Here is a 16,773-nt window from a genome sequence, read left to right on the forward strand (position 1 = left end):
AGATGATTATCTTCCCACCTGCAACCTACTTTTGTTTTCCTTAGCAATTCCCTCCATAACATCTTTGTTATCTCCTTCTATGATGATCATGTTAGGTTTTTTTTTGTTTTTATCTCTGATCCAATCAGAAAAAATTTAAGAGACAAAGAGCCTCAGCTTAATCAACATCTCAAGCTCTCATCGTGAAGGAACCTGAACGATTCCGTACAACAAGAGAAATACCAGCTTTGTCAGAGTTAGGAATAAAAGAACATCTATATCAAGTTTTATCCAAGTCTTAGGTGGAGCTATCCATGATCTCTTTGTGATTTTTCTAGGCATCTGATTATGATTTCTACTATGTTGATTACGTGATTAAGTACTAATACTATTATTTTGAAAGAACTTGTGAATTTGTTGGACTACGATAGTTGGATGTTGGTTTTTCCAATCAAAAACTTTAGAGCATCTACTCTTCCAGATATGCCATATTCTCACAGTTGCAGTATTGATAAGTTCCTTTCCGGCAGTAGAAACCAAATTATCCTTATTAGTCCAAGAACTGATCCAATGTTAGATATTATTGAACTTTAAAGCTTCTTGGAAAACTGTATTCGGTATTCCAAACAAATGACCTGCCAAAATGGAAGTGAAGCAGAAGAAGATCTTTAGTTTCAAGACATTAATTGTACATCTGACACTTTGTGTCTTATATTCTTGCAAACTTCCTAAATCTTGCTGAAACTGAAAGATATCCTTGGTTAATTTCCAAATGAATATCTGACAATTGTATAGTACCAAAATATGCCAAATCATAGGCCACGTTTTCTCCTGAAAACTAACAACTAAACCACATTGTCAGACTTACAGAACTAACAATTGACAAGACTTAGTCAATACTAATCCAGTATCGACTATTACATTTATTTAAAAATTATCTTAGGAACTCAACCATGTCCCTTTAATCATCCATATTTTGGATACCATAACAAAACCCACATAAACCTGCAGTTGAAGTCAATTATGCCATGCGGTTATCCTGATTAGAGATAAGCTCCATGCGGCCAATATTATCCGGGAATCGACCTCACTCACCTCAACAACTTCAAGATTTTAAGAGAAAATCTTATGAGTAATGTCATTCCTTCAAAATGAAGGAGGGACTACTAGTTAGAGCTAATTTTCTCATACTATGAGAGTTTTACAACACTTTTCCCCCTCAACTCTTTCATGCACTCCTTTAGGCGAATGAGTGGTTGGTAGCGGATACTACATGGGGGATTATCTTCAGTGTGAAAAAAAAGGCTACACGGAAAACTAACTCCCGTGTCGCAAATAAGTTTACCCTACACAGGGGACTGTCTCATATGTACAATTTTTTTTTTCCTCAGACAACAGACAGTCCCCCATTTAGGCCATTTTTAATTTTGTTTTCTTTTTTGAATTGTTTTTTTAGACAGGGTGTTTTCCTCCATCTCTATAATGGGATCACTTAGGGTTGTCAATGGATCCGGGTCCTCCCGAATATCACTAACCCGGAACCAGACCCTACTTATAAAAGTCGGGTCCGGTTCCTAAATTTGTGGACCCAAAACCGGACCCGTTAAAAAATCCGGGTACCCGTTGGGATAAAGAAAACTATAAAAAAATCTAAAAAACTTAATATCTTTCGCTTTTTGGCTTGAATCTAAATAATTTTTTATAAAACTTAATTATTATTTCTTTATTAATGTACTAAATAATGACCAAATGTAAGAAAAAAATGAAAAAGGAAAAAAAATTAAAGCCAAAACTAGCAAAATACTTATAATTTTAAAAGAAGAAAAATCGGATACCCAACGAATATTATCATTTGGACCCATTAAGATTCGAGTCCAATCAAGTAATTACCCGTCGGGTCCTAGGTTGTTAGTGGGTCCAACATTATGACCCAGAACCGAACCCGAATTCATAGAGTCCGGTTCTGGGTAATGGGTACCCGTTGTCAGCCGTAGGATCACTCATTCGATTGATCAAGTGCTCCCATAACCCATGCTGTAAGCAAAACCCGAAGTGCCAAGCAACGTGAGAGTGGCAAAAGGCGCCTTTCCAGTTTCCATATAATGCTTTAAGTCCGACAGTTATTTCTCACTACACTCGATCTCAATTTTTCTGATTGCAGAGCCAAATTCTAATAACCCTGATTTAACACCGTATAGGTGGTAAAATTAAGAGCTCACTCTTGCAGGCATGAAAACAGTGGTGGGTTCTCCTTCTTCCAGTAGTTCTTCAAAGCGAAAATTGAAACCAAAAACTAGAGAAAAGAGAAAGAATCAAATCAATGTCATAGATAACATTTCGGATGATACAATGTTTGAGATCTTTACTCATCTTTCTCTAAAACAAAATTTTCAATTGAAGCTCCTTTCCAAAAAATGGTACTCTCGACTCTCTAGCCCTAATTTTATTAGCAGGACATTGAACCTATGCACTTTCTTTTATAGACTTCGGGCTGTTCGCCGTCGTCGTCCTCGTCCATTTCCAATCGTATTTTCCTTACATAGTGATTCTTCTGATCATTCCATATCTGATCAACAACATATCCATCAAGGGCTTTCTTTTGAATTCCTTCCGAAAAGCATGCGAACACAACTATGTCTTTTAGGTTCTAGCTGTGGTTTGGTTCTCTGTCGTTGTTCACACCCAGTAATAAATGGATACCAGTTCTTCATTTGTAATCCCCTTACCAGAAAATGGGTTTGGCTACCCGATTGTGATGATAATGTTTCTGACGATGACTCTCATGTTTTAATATGTGAATCGCCATCGACCTCAAACTCTACTCCAACAGCTTACAAAGTGGTCCGTTTACCAGAAATAAGGATATCAACTAAGAAATTCTATGTTCGAATATTCTCTTCTGATACAGGTAAGTGGAAAAATTACAAGGTTTTGTGCTCAGATAAAATCACTATGTTGTACGACCACAACAGGAAGGTAGTTGGTGATCAAAATGGATGTTTGTATTGGATCATAGAAGGAAATAAGATCATGGTTTACGACCTCAAGAGCAATGTGGGTGGTTGTGGTGAATGCTACCTAATTGATTTACCGAAGAATGAAGATGAAGATGATCATAATTCACTCGCCGCAACTCCATCATGTCTTGCTCAGTCAGAAGGGCTCATCTTTTACTTGCCAATAGATGGCAGACAGATGAAGTTTAGTGTTTGGTTACTAGAGATGGAAAAGGATGAGTCAAGTGAACAGTGGTCCTAGAAATTAGTTCATAAGCTTGAACTGATTAAAATGTTAGCAGGTTATGACTGGGACAACACGAGGATCACGCATATGAAACCTTTAGGTTTCAGTCCGATGGATAGATGTCTTGTGTTCTTACAGAGCGACAAATACATTTTAATGTACAACATCTCTACTGGTAGATCAGAATTGCTTTCGCTCAGCTCTCAATTCCATGGTCGATTATCTTCTTATAGATTTGAGGTGTTACCGTTTCTGTCTACTACAATGCCGACAACAATTCCAGGATTACGAGAAGATAGTTCTGGATCCCATAAAGCTTAATGGGTATGTATGTATATAAATGTGTGTATGTTGATGTTCCATCACATATGTAGTTTCTCGTATTAGCTCTTGCTTTCAATAGATTATCGATCTTAGCTAGAGAAAAAAGTTATTATTTTGATTAAAGGTGTTTAAGTTACAAATTTAGTCCCCGGAAGCATGTGAAGGTATTTCATATCCTCTATAACCAAAAGACCTAATAAATGTTACTTTCATCGGAATGTTACTTTTTCTTCTTGATGCTATAATAATTTTGATTGTGTTGGCATAGGGTAATGTGAATGTTTCATAGATAGAATGTTTGTCGGCTCAGCCATACCTATTTTGAAGAGAATTAGTTTGTCTGTATTTTGCATCATATATCTACAAATTTATACAAATATATCAACTCCCCAGACATCACATACACACCTGTCAGGATATTGAATCCTATATGTTGGAGTGTACCTGATCAGTGTTTGTAAAATACCATTTGAGTTTGTATTCTTCATTTCAGTTTGCAGCAAGAATGAGACTACAACCTGCATAATGTTATTCTTGTCTATGATACACTGATATGGTCATGCTCAAGTCTGTTGTGGCTTTTATCTTGTTTGTTCCATTATTCGTTTGTCCATATTGGCCAATTTCTCAGCGTGCATGTTTCAACTTTTGCACAACATATTCACCACTACTGTCACTTGCATTGTTTAGATACTCTGCCACTCTCTACAACCTTTTTCTGCAGCCACATAGGGTTCAAAATTTGCAATGTACTGTCCCTCCATTTGTGTTTTATAAAAATTCAACATTTACATAATCAGAGTTTTGTAGGTATTGACATACTATTTCGGAATGATGCAGGGCAATTTGTGGGAGCAATAGGAAGGTACATACGTGCAAATAGTGTAGCTCAAGCAAAAGCATGGGGGTTGTATGCTCTTCAATGGGCATCTTAATTAACAAATCATCTATTAAGAAGATAATAAGCAGTTGATGAACTGGCTTCACGCCACCACTCAGGTTGTTGTTCACTGGCAGAATCGGTAGTGTATTTGCCAAATCTGTATGTTTGTTAAAGGTGTTGTTGTCTTGTCATACTGTAAATAGAGCCAGGAATGCTGCTGCAGACAAGTATGCGTTGTGGTCTTGTTAAGTATTTTCATAACTAAGTTAGAATTTCTTTGCTCAGTGTTGGAAGATGACCAAGCTACCATGCACTTTTCCTTTTATTAATCAAAATATATCACTTAGTGTTTCTGTCAAAAATTTAGAAAAGAAAAGAAGCTGCAACATTTGCGGGTTCAGTTAATCTATCTGTATATACTCTTCTGAATAAACAAACTGAACAATTAAATTCAACAATGAAAACCCAAAACAGAGCCATCATTTGCAGAAACAGCAACTCTACAACTAGCTTCAGTTTCAACACGATGAGTGAAAAATTTCAGAATTTTTACCCTACCCGCCATTTTCATCTTCAATTCCATCTCAAAAGTATGTTCAGAAGGTAACCCACTGCCAGGATCATCATCACCACTGAAGCTATTTAACGTCATCATCGGAGAAGAAGAAATTAATGGAAAAGATTGGACAGAAAACATGGCAGACATAAATTGAGTACCCCCAGATTGAATTGTACCAGCAGGAATAAACATAAAACCAACTTGATTACCGGAATAAACTAGTTCAAGAGAAGAATGAAAGTGAGTAAAAACATCACGATTGGGGTTATTAACCGAAACATATTGAGCGAAAGTGAAGTTAACAGTGTTGTTAGACAGTGAGAAAGTCGGGAGCTGAACTGCGTTAATCGAAATTTTTGGATCTTTGGGTTTGAAAAGAGTAAAGAAAACTATTAAGACTATCATTGATATAGAAATTATAAAAATTGTTGCTATTATACAAGATGCTAGATTCGTAGGACCTGCTCTTTGCTGTTTGTTATTATTCGCCATTACTGTTGCTGCTGCTGCTGCTGATGATGATGATGAAGGAGAAGAAGAAGAAATTGTTGCGAGTTTGTTTGGAAAATTTTCAGTGTGTTCAGGGTTCAGAGAAAAAGAATCAAGAGATTGGTTTTAGCTTTAACTTTTGACTTCAATGAAATACTTTGAGTTTGCTTTTGTCTTCTGTCTTTTTGAGATACTTTGAGTATTAACATTTGGATTGGAGTTTTCACACCCCCCTCCCCGCATTTTTGTCTCAGGTTTTTCAGCGCGTGCACTTGTTTGACCAAGACCACGTGTCATGACACGAGGACAGAGCTGATTCAGATAGCAGCCCCTAACAGATCCTGGACACCGGTTAGTCTAAACCCATCTGTTCATTTAAAGTAAACTTTTGTTTCTGCCAAATTCAGTTTTCTAACGCCCTAATTTCTGAAATTCTTTGTCATTCTCGACAAAGAAATATAACCTAACTGCCGCCAAAATTGGGTGAAGAAGCTCAAGGTAAGTTGAACTGCATTACTACCTTCAATTTGACTCGACTCATTTTTATTCTTTTTTAAGCATAACTCATAGTTTTTCAATAGTTCAATTGCGGAGTGGTTTATGCTTATTAACTTGTAAATTTCGATCTGTCTTCTATAGAGACTTGGTGCAATAGAATTGTATATAATCTACCATCAAGTGTGCAACACAACGCTATCAAAGGAAGCGCAATACCATGATTATTGAGCAATGATGGTGAAACCGAGTGAATCCGTGGGATGACATAAAATGTAGCAACTTAGTCTTTACTTATTATATTGCATTTTTGGAGAAATTTACCTATGGATATTGTGGTTCTTATTCTTTCTTCTCATTATCATATGTTATTTCATTATTTTTACATGTTAACAATTCTTGAATTCTGAATTGAAGACTACTTTTGATACTGTAAGTTGCTTCAGAATTTATGTACGAATGGAGGAAAAAACATAGTTTAACGAAAATCAAAACTCCTATCTGAATTGAAGACTACTTTTGATACTGTAAGTTGCTTCAGAATTTATGTACGAATGGAGGAAAAAACATAGTTTGATGAAAATCAAAACTCCTATCATTTGCACATATGGGGCATCCAAATTATGTTCATTTTTCGCACTTTTATTGGGTAGCATGTGCCTGCAACTAGTATTATACAAGGATAAGAAATAACAAAATCAGGGTTAGTGCAGGAATTCAAACAAAAAAAGAAGGGGGTTTATGTTGTAGTGATACTTGGCATTACTCTAGGACTGGAACTTTTACCTGACATGTTCTGTTTGAATGCAGAGAATGCGCGGAGCCTGTAAGCACAAAAAAACGTGAAATCGTGAACCGTCGATCCTCAAAGAGATGAAATTGCGAACACATCAACTAGAGAAAGAAAGCTCCTTGAGTAACTCATCTGAGCATGGTGGCGGATCCACTGAAGTTTCACAATTATGTCGATCTGAGGTAATATTAACTGTCCTTCCAAGTTGTTGTTTTTTTAAAAAAAAAAAATTGTGTCACAAAATGTACCGTGGCTGCATAGCCATGAGTCTGTAAGCAAACACATATATTAGCAGTTGGGTCGAGCATACTCAGCTATCTTGACTGGTGGTTGGTTTACTACTTCTAGAGTCAAGTTATATATTACTCCCACCGTCCCCGGAAAGTGATACTTTCACCTTTTCACTTTTGCCTAAAACTAGGCCAAATAGAAAAAGTGAAAGTATCACTTTATGAGTCTTAAGCGAAATGAGTATTGCATACGTAGACACTGGAGCATTTCATATTCTATTCCGATGTTGAAAATAAAATAGTATACCAAGTCACTGATGGTATTGACTTCTGGAGCTGTTTATCCATTGGAGACTGGACTTTCTAGAATTAGCTGGCATGTAGCTCGAGTATAATGTGGAATGTCATGCGTTTAGCTTCCTCTCATGTCTCAAGGCTTGCTTTTGTTTAACTTTTACTTGTTTAGGACGACGGACTTCTTAATAATCCACAGAAAGCTAGCGACATCAAGGAGGTGGGCTTTCCCATCTCACAGAAGGGGATTGACTTGACTCAAAGTTTTGAAACTGATCAGGTATTGATTTTGCTTTACTACCTTCTTGGAAGATTTTATCCTTTATAATGTACCATTTCGAAACTAATTTCGGTTGGATGTAGGTATTTGACTCAAGAGATGCAATGTTTGAATGGTGCCAAGAGGTTGCTAAAAAGAAGAATACAAGACTTATTATTAGAAAGTCACAGAAAAAACCAGCAGGAAAGGGTAGCTTCATTGTGGTTGTATGTGAAAGAAGTGGTGTTTACCAGTCTCATAGTAACAAGATTGACACTCTGGGGACTGAACCTCAGAAAAGAGGAAGCAAAAAGTGTGGTTGTCCGTTTACATTGAGGGGCGCATGCCTGCTTGAGAATAAATGGAAACTTCGTGTAAATTGTGGACGCCATAATCACGAGGTTGAAAGCAATCCGGTTTCGTTTAATCGGTGGAAACAAGTTGAGGAGCAGCTTTTACTTGATTTGACTGCAAAGGGTGCCCCTCCTCAACAGGTACTTCAAGCATTGAAGGAGAAGCACAAAAATAATGATGTAAACCTCAGGACCATATACAACAAGAGGTCGAAATTAAAACAGAAAGAGGTGGAAAGTAAGTCCGTGATGCAGCAGGTAATTTCGTCGTCACCCTAACACCTTTATGTAGAATTTCCGAGGAAAGATGTAAAGCCAGATGAATTGCATGATTTAGTGTGGTGTCATCTGGATTTTACGTTGTTCGAGATTTGTATTCCGCGTGTTAATGGTTAATTGCCGTTCTATTCTTGTGATTAGGTTTCATTTCTAGGGACGTAATGAAATCAGTTCGACCATTAATAGGTGCACAATTCCAGGATGCATGCTATTTGATACTGTGTACCTCCTTAGTATTATGTTGAGTGTTGGAAGTTGGAACTAAGTATTTGGGTTCTTTAGCAGTTTGTTCTATAAAACCGATCCGTCTAGAAATTATTTGGCTTGTATTGTGCTCATGTAGTGAGCGAATACTATATAGATTGGTTGGTCTATTAGGATTAAATAATACAATTTGTTAACTTCCTCTTAAGTCGACTTTATTTCATATGTACTTGTTCAATAGGATGCTGGACCAGTTAATCATCCACATAAAGATAGCAACGTGATGGAGGAAAACACACCGGCCTTGAGCGTAAGGATCGATGTGGCCCAGTGCTTTCAGACTAATGCAGGACCAGTTAATCATCCACAGAAACAAAGCATTTTGATGGAGGAAGACACTTTGATCTCGAAGGCGGGGATCGATATGACCCAATGTTTTCAGAACGATCAGGTATTGATTTTATTTTTCAAGCTTCTCCGACGAGTATATTCTGAATAACCTTGTATAGAAACTTATATATATAGCAATTTGACTCTCAAGATGCAGCATTTGAATGGTTCCAAGAGGTTGTTAAAAATAATAATACTAGACTTGTGACTAGAAAGTCAGAGATGTAACCAGCAGGAAAGAGAATCTTTCTTTTGATTGCTTGTGACAGTAGTGGGTTCTTAGTTCTTACAAGTCTCGACCAAATATTACTAGACTCGCGATTAGAAAGTCACAGACGAAAACTGCAGGAAAGTTTGGCTGTGTTCTGATTGCTTGGAACTGCAATTTTTTGTACAAGTTTCGTGCAAACTATAGCATATTCTGCCTTCAGGTGGCGCACTCTTATGCTGCTTCTGAGAATTTGATTGCTGAAAGTAAAATAAATGAGTATTTAGTTTTGTTTGTCCAACGAAAACTAATTAATCTATAATTTGTTTGGCATCTACTGTTCTTATATAGAATTATTGGTACCTCTCTAGGCTTGGCTTGATAAAATTTGAACTTGCTCATTAGGGTAAAGGACTAAAAAATAGCAATATGATGGAGGGAGATGCTCCGATCTCGAAGGAGGGCGTCGAGGTAATCGATCTTTGTCAGAACGATCCGGCACTAATTTGGTTTTCCTAATATCATGGAAGAGTTTATTCTTTATAATGTTATGCAGTTACTTATGCCAGTCAAATGGAGGTTGGTCTACGAGGATTTAACAACATGAACCCTTAGCTGCAACACAAAGTTTGACTTGATTTTATTTTTACTTGTTCATCAGGATGAAATACCAGTTAGTGATCCACCAAAAGATGGGAATATGATGGAGGCCGACTCTTCAATCTCTAAGAAGGGAATGGATGTGACTCAATTTTTTCAGACCGATCAGGTATTGATTTTATTTTTCCAGCTTCTTGGACAAGTATATTGTAAAGAATGTTGTGTAGCTTCTTATATGGTGATACATATGTAGCTATTTGACTCACGAGATGCAGCATTTGAATGGTGCCAAGAGGTTGCTGACAAGAACAAAACAAGAGTTATAATTGGAAAGTCAGAGACGAAACCAGCAGGAAAGGGTAGCTTTGTTCTGTTTGTTTGTGACCGAAGTGGTGTTTACAGGTACACTAGTTGCACACCAGATACCAGAAAACGTCAGAGAAGAGAAAGCAAGAAGTGTGATTGCCCTTTTAAAGTGAGAGGTACTTGTCTTCCTGAAAATAAATGGAGACTTCGGGTTCTTTGTGGAAGACATAATCACGAAGCTGAAAACACATCAGTTCCACTATTTAATCGGGATGAGGAGCAGCTAGGGGTTAAATTGACTGCAAGTGGTGATCGTCCCCAACAGGTACTTGAGGCATTGAAGGAGAAGAACAAAGAATGTCTTGCGAGTACCAGTGGAAGTGCCATATACAACACAAGGTCAAAATTAAAACTGAAAGAGGTGGCGAGGAAGTCAGTGGCGCAGGAGGTAATTTCGCCGTCAACCCAATACTATTACATAGAAGTGCCGAGAAAAGATGTAAATCCAGATGAGTTACATGATAACGTGTGGTGTCATCTAGATTTTACGTAGTTGGAAAATTGTATTCCGTGTGTTAATGGTAATAATTCCTGTTCATTCATGTGATTGGGTTTCTTTTCCAGGGACATATTAATAGGTGCACAGTTCTTAAAGTCAGGATATATGCAGTTTACTACACTGGACCACTCTAATGTTACACTGAGTGTTGGAACTAAGTATTTGGCTTCTTTAGCACGTTCTCTAATAAAACTGAGCTGTCTAGAGTTTATTTGGCTTGTATAGTGCTCACGTAGTGAATGAATATTATGTAGATTGGTTGGTCTATTAGGATCAAATACTGCAATTTGTTAGTTCCCTTTCAAGGCTTGACTTCATTTGTATGTACTTGTTCAATAGGATGCTGGATCAGTTAATCATCCACATAAAGATAGCAATGTGATGGAGGAAAACACTCCAGCCTCAAATGAAAGGATTAATGTGGCACGGTGCTTTCAGACTGATGCAGGACCAGTTAGTCATCTACAGAAAGAAAGCATTTTGATGGAGGAAGACACTCTGATCTCGAAGGTAGGGATCGATGTGACCCAATGTTTCCAGACCTATCAGGTAGTTATTTTAATTTTCAAGCTTCTTCGCCGAGTATATTCGCAATAACCTTGTAGAAACTTATTCTAGCTATATATATACATAGCTTTTTGACTCTCAAAATGCAGCATTTGAACTTTTTCAAGAGGTTTCTAAAAAAGAATAACACAAGACTTGTGAGTCAGAGATGTAACCAGCAGGAAAGGAAGTCTTTCTTTTGATTGCTTGTGACACTAATGGTGTTTACAAGTCACGAGCAAACTATGGTGTACACGGTGGACCATTATTATTATTGTGTTTTGAGTGCGGAAAGTAAAGGAATGTGCTAAAGAATACTTGGCTTCTTTAGCTAGTTCCTCTGGAATATATTGGGCATGTATTTTGCTTAAGTAATGAACAAATTTTGTGTATATTAGTTGGTCTATCAGCTTCCTCTGCAGTCTTGACGTGATGTTATTTGTACTTGCTCATTAGGGTGAAGGACCAGTTAAGGATCCACTAAATGGTAGCAATATGATGGAGGAAGACGTTCCGACCTCGAAGGAAGGGATGGAGATAACCCATTTTTATCAGACCGATCAGGTACTAATTTTGTTTTCCTATCTTCTGGGAAGAGTTTATTCTTTATAATGTTCTGTAGATACTTATGCCCAATAAACACAGGGTGGTCTATCAGGACTGAACAACATGATTTTATTTCTACTTTTTCGTTAGAATAAAATATCACCAGAAGATGTCAATATGATGGAGGATGATGCTCCAATCTGGAGGGAGGGGATGGACGTGACTCAGTTTTTTCAGACCGATCAGGTATTGGTTTTATTTTTCCAGCTTCTTGGACAAGTATATTTTGAAGGATGTTTTGTAGCTTCTTATATGGTTGTTTGTATGTAGCTATTTGACTCACGAGATGCAGCATTTGAATGGTGCCAAGAGGTTGCTAGAGAGAACAATACAAGAATCATTATTAGAAAGTCAGAGACGAAACCAGAAGGAAAGGGTAGCTTTGTTCTGTTTGCTTGTAACCGAAGTGGTGTTTACAGGTACACTAGTTGCACACCGGATGCTAGAAAACGTCAGAGAAGAGAAACCAAGAAGTGCGGTTGCCCTTTTAAAGTGAGAGGTACTTGTCTTCCTGAAAATAAATGGAGACTTCGGGTTCTTTGTGGCAGACATAATCACGAAGCTGAAAACATACCACTTCCACTATTTAATCGGGATGTGGATCAGCTAGTGGTTAAATTGACTGCAAGCGGTGCTCGCCCTCGACAAGTAGTTGAGGCATTGAAGCAGAAGAACAAAGATTGTCTTGTGAGTGCCAAAGACATATACAACAGGAGGTCGAGTTTAAAACGGCACGTGGCAGAAAAAATGTCAGTGATGGAACAAGTGATGAAGTTGTCAACCCAATACCATTACATGGTATGGTACAGGAAGGATGAAGAGACGAATGAGCTCAAGGATATAGTATGGGCTCACCCAGAGTCCACATTGTTGGCAAAATGTTTTCCTTCTATGCTAATGATAGATTGCACCTACAAGACCAATAGGTTTAAGGTTCCATTCTTTCATGTAGCTGGGATATCTTCTCTAGGAACACCCTTCACAGTGGCATATGCCTTCATAGAGGAGGAGACCAAAGAGCACTTTAGTTGGGCATTGACGCAGTTAAAATCCTTGTTTTTTCCCCATAGTTTACCATCTGTTTGTGTGATGAATGGAGATCATCCATTAATAAATGCAGTTCGTAGTGTATTTCCTGAAGCCAAGAGGTTGCTCTGCACGTTACATATAGGAGAATGCGTTGTAACTAATTGCAGGAAAGCGATTTCAGATGACAAAGAGTGGGACGACTTTCATCGTGATTGGGAATGTGTTTTGAAATCAGAGACGAAGGAAGATTTTGCGGATACTTATACTGAGTTTGTAACTACTTGGGTGACGAGGTACCCCACATGCATTAAATACATACGTGATACATGGATAGTGCACAAGGAGAGCTTTATTTTGTGTTGGACTCGGAAGATTAAGCACTTCGGTTACAAAGAAGTTTCCACGGATGAAAGTGAGCATGAACAGTTGCGGAAGCATATGGAGTCTTCGACGAGCACGACTGGTTTTTTCCGTTGCTGGGAGGCAATGCACAGCATTGTGAAAGACCAGATTAATCAGATTAGTGCCTCCAATGAGAAAAGCTTAACTTATATTAATCGTAAACACCAGATACCTGCTTTCGGAGAGTTGAAGAACCATGTCTCTCAGCATGCGCTGGACCTTATACTACTTGAACTCGAACAATTAGCAGTTGTAGAGTCGCAGAAAGATATCCCTCAGCGTGCATTGAAGCTTAGACAACCAGAGTGTAACCAATCAGTAGACACAAGCACTGGCATAATTTCTTGTTGGTGTCTGATCTCTTATATGCATGGTCTTCCATGTGCGCATGAAGTACATAACTACATCCAGGATGGTAGGCCTATTCCTCTTTCTGCAATTGATCAGCAATGGAAGCAACTCTCTGTAGTACTCAGTCTGAATGATAATCTGGATTTTATTTGCCTACCCGAGGTACAACTTCTACAAGAAAGATGGATGGAAGCATCAGAATCCGACCGATCCTTACTGCAGGAGCAGATGAAAGAGGTTGCGTCGTCTTGTGACTTGGCTAGCTAGATTAGACAGGGATGAAAAATCTGGTTTGATGCATTTGGCAGCATGTAACCTCTTAGAAGCGAAGTTTGTACAGGTCTGACCGGAAGAATGCCATCCATATATATATATATATATATATATAATGGTGTCTTTGTTCATTTGTCGGCAGTGAGTGTCGGTGGTCATATTTTCTAGTGCTTGTCATCTCTAAAGGTTAACCTGAGACGTAATGCTGAATTCGTAAGAGGGTTTCGGTGATTCTTAGACACTGCTTCATAAAATAACCAGCCATGTGATTGTTGTGGCCTTAAGAAAATCCTGAAAATACCCGATGAGGAAGAGTCATGATGGAGTTACTGTTGAGTTCTTACTCTTGGTTTCCTGGCCCCTGTATTTGGCATTATAATTTTTTATTGTATTCAAAGAAAAGGTCTTCCCAAGTCCCAAAAGTTTTCAGACCAGGCAAAAATATGACCACTCCTTATTCAGTTGCTAGCCGTACTGATGGGTGTGGAACTGTTATTCCTCCCAAGTATATTCCCCCTTGCATCTAAGCTACAAGTGCTCATGCGTGGCATTCTCAACGACACCTAAAGAATATGCCAGAGTCGATCCACTTCCACCCATTTGATGTCGATATGCCATGGATTAAGATGTGAACTTGGATAGGAGTTGTGTATCAATCAACTCCCAAGGTATCACTTTCATAACATTGTAGATTAAGTGCTCAACTCTTAAATCATCGTTTCATTGTCAAATATAGATACTGCTAAAAAGATACGATTCTGGTCAGCTTTGAAAAAGCTAAAGCAATTTAGCCAACATTGGAAAACAAAGACAAACTAGTAAAAGAACCACTGATTTATATATTATCAAACGAATTGATAAATATGAGAATATTGACACAGTTTAGAGAAAAAAGGACAGGAATCCTTTCATATCAAGCAGGGGCCATTAAACCCCCCAAATCATTTCTCTCTTGATTCCCAAAGAAATTAGCAACAATCATACTCACATCTTCTAAACCAACTCCAATACACAGAGGATTAGTCACTAGAGGAGCTTTAATTTCCTCCACCATTGTTGTCCTTTCCCCATTGCATTGATTCAGTACCCTAACATTAGGACCATCTCTACATTTACCCATGCATTTACACCCAACAACTGCAACACTGCCACCACCAACCCTTTTCTCAAACTCCTGTAATAATTCTGCAGCTCCTGATTTCTTACACTTGCCTCCCATGCATACCTCAATCCTTTCTCCATCTAGTGTTGCCATCACGGTTGCTGAGCTTCTTTGAAGAGTACTTGTATTAGCTGTAGCACCAATCCCAGAAGAACTACAACAACTAGTACTTTCAGCACAACAATCTTGTCTAGAGCTCCCAATTTCAATCTCTTGGATTGATGAGCTAATTGGGCTAGTCGATTCTCCTTCTATACCAACTTTCGATTCTGTTGTAGTGTTAATTCTAAGGGATTTCATGTTAACAACGTCACCGCAATCGCTATCGCTCGACTCTGAGGAACTCGAAGACGATTCTGTTTTCATCTTCATTGACTTCTGTTTAGCTTTTTCTTCTTTCTTCTTCCTTTTCATTTCCTTTTCCTCTGCTTTTAATTGTTTCAATTGTGCCATTAAAATCTCTGACGCTTTCTGCAATTAACAAACACAAATTCATCAACACCAACAAAACCAGATATAAAAATTCTCTAAAAACTTCAAATTACATAAAAAGCAGCCATCATTATTCATAATAATTGATTTATGTAAGAAAATAAGACACACCCAGAAATCTTCTTACCTCTAGATTCTTTCCTTTGACCTGAGAAATCAAACCATTCTCCATTTCTAATCCAAACCCCATTGACTCAAACATGGATAAGTTCTTCGATAACCCTTTAACCAATTTCAACTTCTTCTTAATAATTCCCATCTCTAAATTCTTCTTCTCCTTCTTCTCTTTATTCTTTAAACCAGACATTGGAGGAGAAACATAATATTGAAGATGCCCATTCTCCAAAAACGCAGAACTCCTTGAGATCCCAGAAAACTTTCTAGATTTCACAGATACCTTATCAATTCCAACGCCGTAAAATGACCTTGAAATTACACCGGAGATCTCCATTGATTCTGTTATGGTTGAGCAGAGAAAAATTGATGAAATTATTTGAAGAATAAGCGAGGAAACGAGTCGCTTTTTCACACGGTTATATACAGCAAAGACACTTGTGCGGGTTATGTATACGTGGAGACATATTACTGGTTTATAGTGACGTGGAGGAAGCTTGGTTTGGCGCCTGCAAGCTCGTGACCGGTATTAGTTAACCACACTTATTACGACTTCTGACATACGGTGGTAATAGATCTCATCCATTGAATTCACTTTAATGGTAATGAATGGATAAGATATTTCCATGTAATCACACGTCATTTGCCATGTGGAGTTTCAGAGTATTTTACCAAGTTACCCTTTCAACAGACTGATGTGAGTTTTGTTGAAAAAAAGTGTAAATTTGATAACGACAGTAATGATTTATGATGTTATCCTTGGAGTGGAGTAGAAGACTTTCGAAAGGATTAAACTCCATCCAGTTGCTAAATTTGGAATCTTGCCAAGAGAAGGGAGCGGTCATAGATGATACAGGCATTATCTTATGTGGGAAAACCAAATATATGTGCATATAGATACAGGAGGTTGAGACTTGAGTACGTACTCTCTGGAGTTGCATACGTTTTATCTCCAGCCAAGACTTGATTGTGTGCATGCTGGTCGCTGGATGCTTTTGCCTTATGTTGATGGTGGGTTTTGCCACAAGCGAAAATTATAAGTTTGTCTATGATAAAAATACGGTCTATATATAAAATCTTGATTTCACAGGAACCTGACACTGTTATGCAACAAACCAATACTCTTTATAATTAAAATGCAGAAGAAGGATTTGGGAAACATATCAGTATCTGCACTCTGCAAGATCCTGAGAACTCTGTATATTACTTTGCTTTAAGTATGACAGATTTTGCAGAAAACATCATTAGCTTTAGAGGAGATCCAGGACACTATGGAGAAGGGGAAGTTACAGGAGGAGCAGACCTAGCTTTTCAGTGGGCCAAAGAGATGCAGCACACAAACATTGCAATA

General features: G+C 37.9%; 4 protein-coding genes across 6 annotated transcripts; 2 read left to right on the forward strand and 2 right to left on the reverse strand.

Annotated features, from left to right (window-relative positions):
• The first annotated feature begins 2,208 nt into the window (after positions 1-2,208).
• Positions 2,209-4,713, forward strand: LOC113350702 (F-box protein At5g03970-like). The gene is made up of 2 exons (XM_026594833.1): positions 2,209-3,546; positions 4,387-4,713. Exon 1 carries the CDS (start codon positions 2,209-2,211, stop codon positions 3,235-3,237), a length of 1,029 nt encoding a protein of 342 aa, XP_026450618.1. The 3' UTR covers positions 3,238-3,546; positions 4,387-4,713.
• Positions 4,714-4,724: 11 nt separating this feature from the next.
• Positions 4,725-5,671, reverse strand: LOC113353009. The gene has a single exon (XM_026596731.1). The coding sequence runs from the start codon at positions 5,478-5,480 to the stop codon at positions 4,881-4,883; it is 600 nt and encodes a 199-aa protein (XP_026452516.1). The 5' UTR covers positions 5,481-5,671; the 3' UTR covers positions 4,725-4,880.
• A 225-nt stretch (positions 5,672-5,896) lies between these two features.
• On the forward strand, positions 5,897-13,997 carry LOC113347055. 3 transcript variants are annotated; one of them, XM_026590639.1, is made up of 13 exons: positions 5,897-5,975; positions 6,117-6,247; positions 6,783-6,947; positions 7,462-7,569; positions 7,653-8,159; positions 8,626-8,835; positions 9,388-9,453; positions 9,644-9,751; positions 9,836-10,336; positions 10,787-10,996; positions 11,450-11,557; positions 11,690-11,785; positions 11,870-13,997. In XM_026590639.1, the coding sequence occupies exons 3-13, from the start codon at positions 6,846-6,848 to the stop codon at positions 13,646-13,648; spliced, it is 3,795 nt and encodes a 1,264-aa protein (XP_026446424.1). In that variant the 5' UTR covers positions 5,897-5,975; positions 6,117-6,247; positions 6,783-6,845; the 3' UTR covers positions 13,649-13,997. The 3 variants fall into 3 exon arrangements, with proteins under 3 accessions (XP_026446424.1, XP_026446426.1, XP_026446425.1); XM_026590641.1 differs by having other exon boundaries at positions 10,787-10,957; XM_026590640.1 differs by lacking the exon at positions 6,117-6,247 and having other exon boundaries at positions 5,898-5,975.
• A 472-nt stretch (positions 13,998-14,469) lies between these two features.
• On the reverse strand, positions 14,470-15,819 carry LOC113347056 (diacylglycerol O-acyltransferase 3, cytosolic-like). Its single transcript, XM_026590642.1, has 2 exons — positions 15,436-15,819; positions 14,470-15,287 (listed from the first exon to the last, which is right to left on the reverse strand). Exons 1-2 carry the CDS (start codon positions 15,757-15,759, stop codon positions 14,568-14,570), a joined length of 1,044 nt encoding a protein of 347 aa, XP_026446427.1. The 5' UTR covers positions 15,760-15,819; the 3' UTR covers positions 14,470-14,567.
• Positions 15,820-16,773: the final 954 nt, after the last annotated feature.

This window comes from Papaver somniferum, chromosome 2, assembly GCF_003573695.1.
Source record: "Papaver somniferum cultivar HN1 chromosome 2, ASM357369v1, whole genome shotgun sequence".
NCBI classification, from domain to species: Eukaryota; Viridiplantae; Streptophyta; class Magnoliopsida; order Ranunculales; family Papaveraceae; genus Papaver; species Papaver somniferum.

Bases quoted from the DNA above. Each gene is read 5' to 3' on its own strand.
- LOC113350702 (XM_026594833.1), top strand. From the start codon at position 2,209: ATGAAAACAGTGGTGGGTTCTCCTTCTTCCAGTAGTTCTTCAAAGCGA.
- LOC113353009 (XM_026596731.1), bottom strand. From the start codon at position 5,480: ATGGCGAATAATAACAAACAGCAAAGAGCAGGTCCTACGAATCTAGCA.
- LOC113347055 (XM_026590639.1), top strand. From the start codon at position 6,846: ATGAAATTGCGAACACATCAACTAGAGAAAGAAAGCTCCTTGAGTAAC. The intron at 8,836-9,387 runs GTATTGATTTTA...CTTGCTCATTAG, and splicing joins AATGTTTTCAGAACGATCAG to GGTAAAGGACTAAAAAATAG. The intron at 9,752-9,835 runs GTATTGATTTTA...ATACATATGTAG, and splicing joins AATTTTTTCAGACCGATCAG to CTATTTGACTCACGAGATGC.
- LOC113347056 (XM_026590642.1), bottom strand. From the start codon at position 15,759: ATGGAGATCTCCGGTGTAATTTCAAGGTCATTTTACGGCGTTGGAATT. The intron at 15,288-15,435 runs GTAAGAAGATTT...TGTTAATTGCAG, and splicing joins TCAAAGGAAAGAATCTAGAG to AAAGCGTCAGAGATTTTAAT.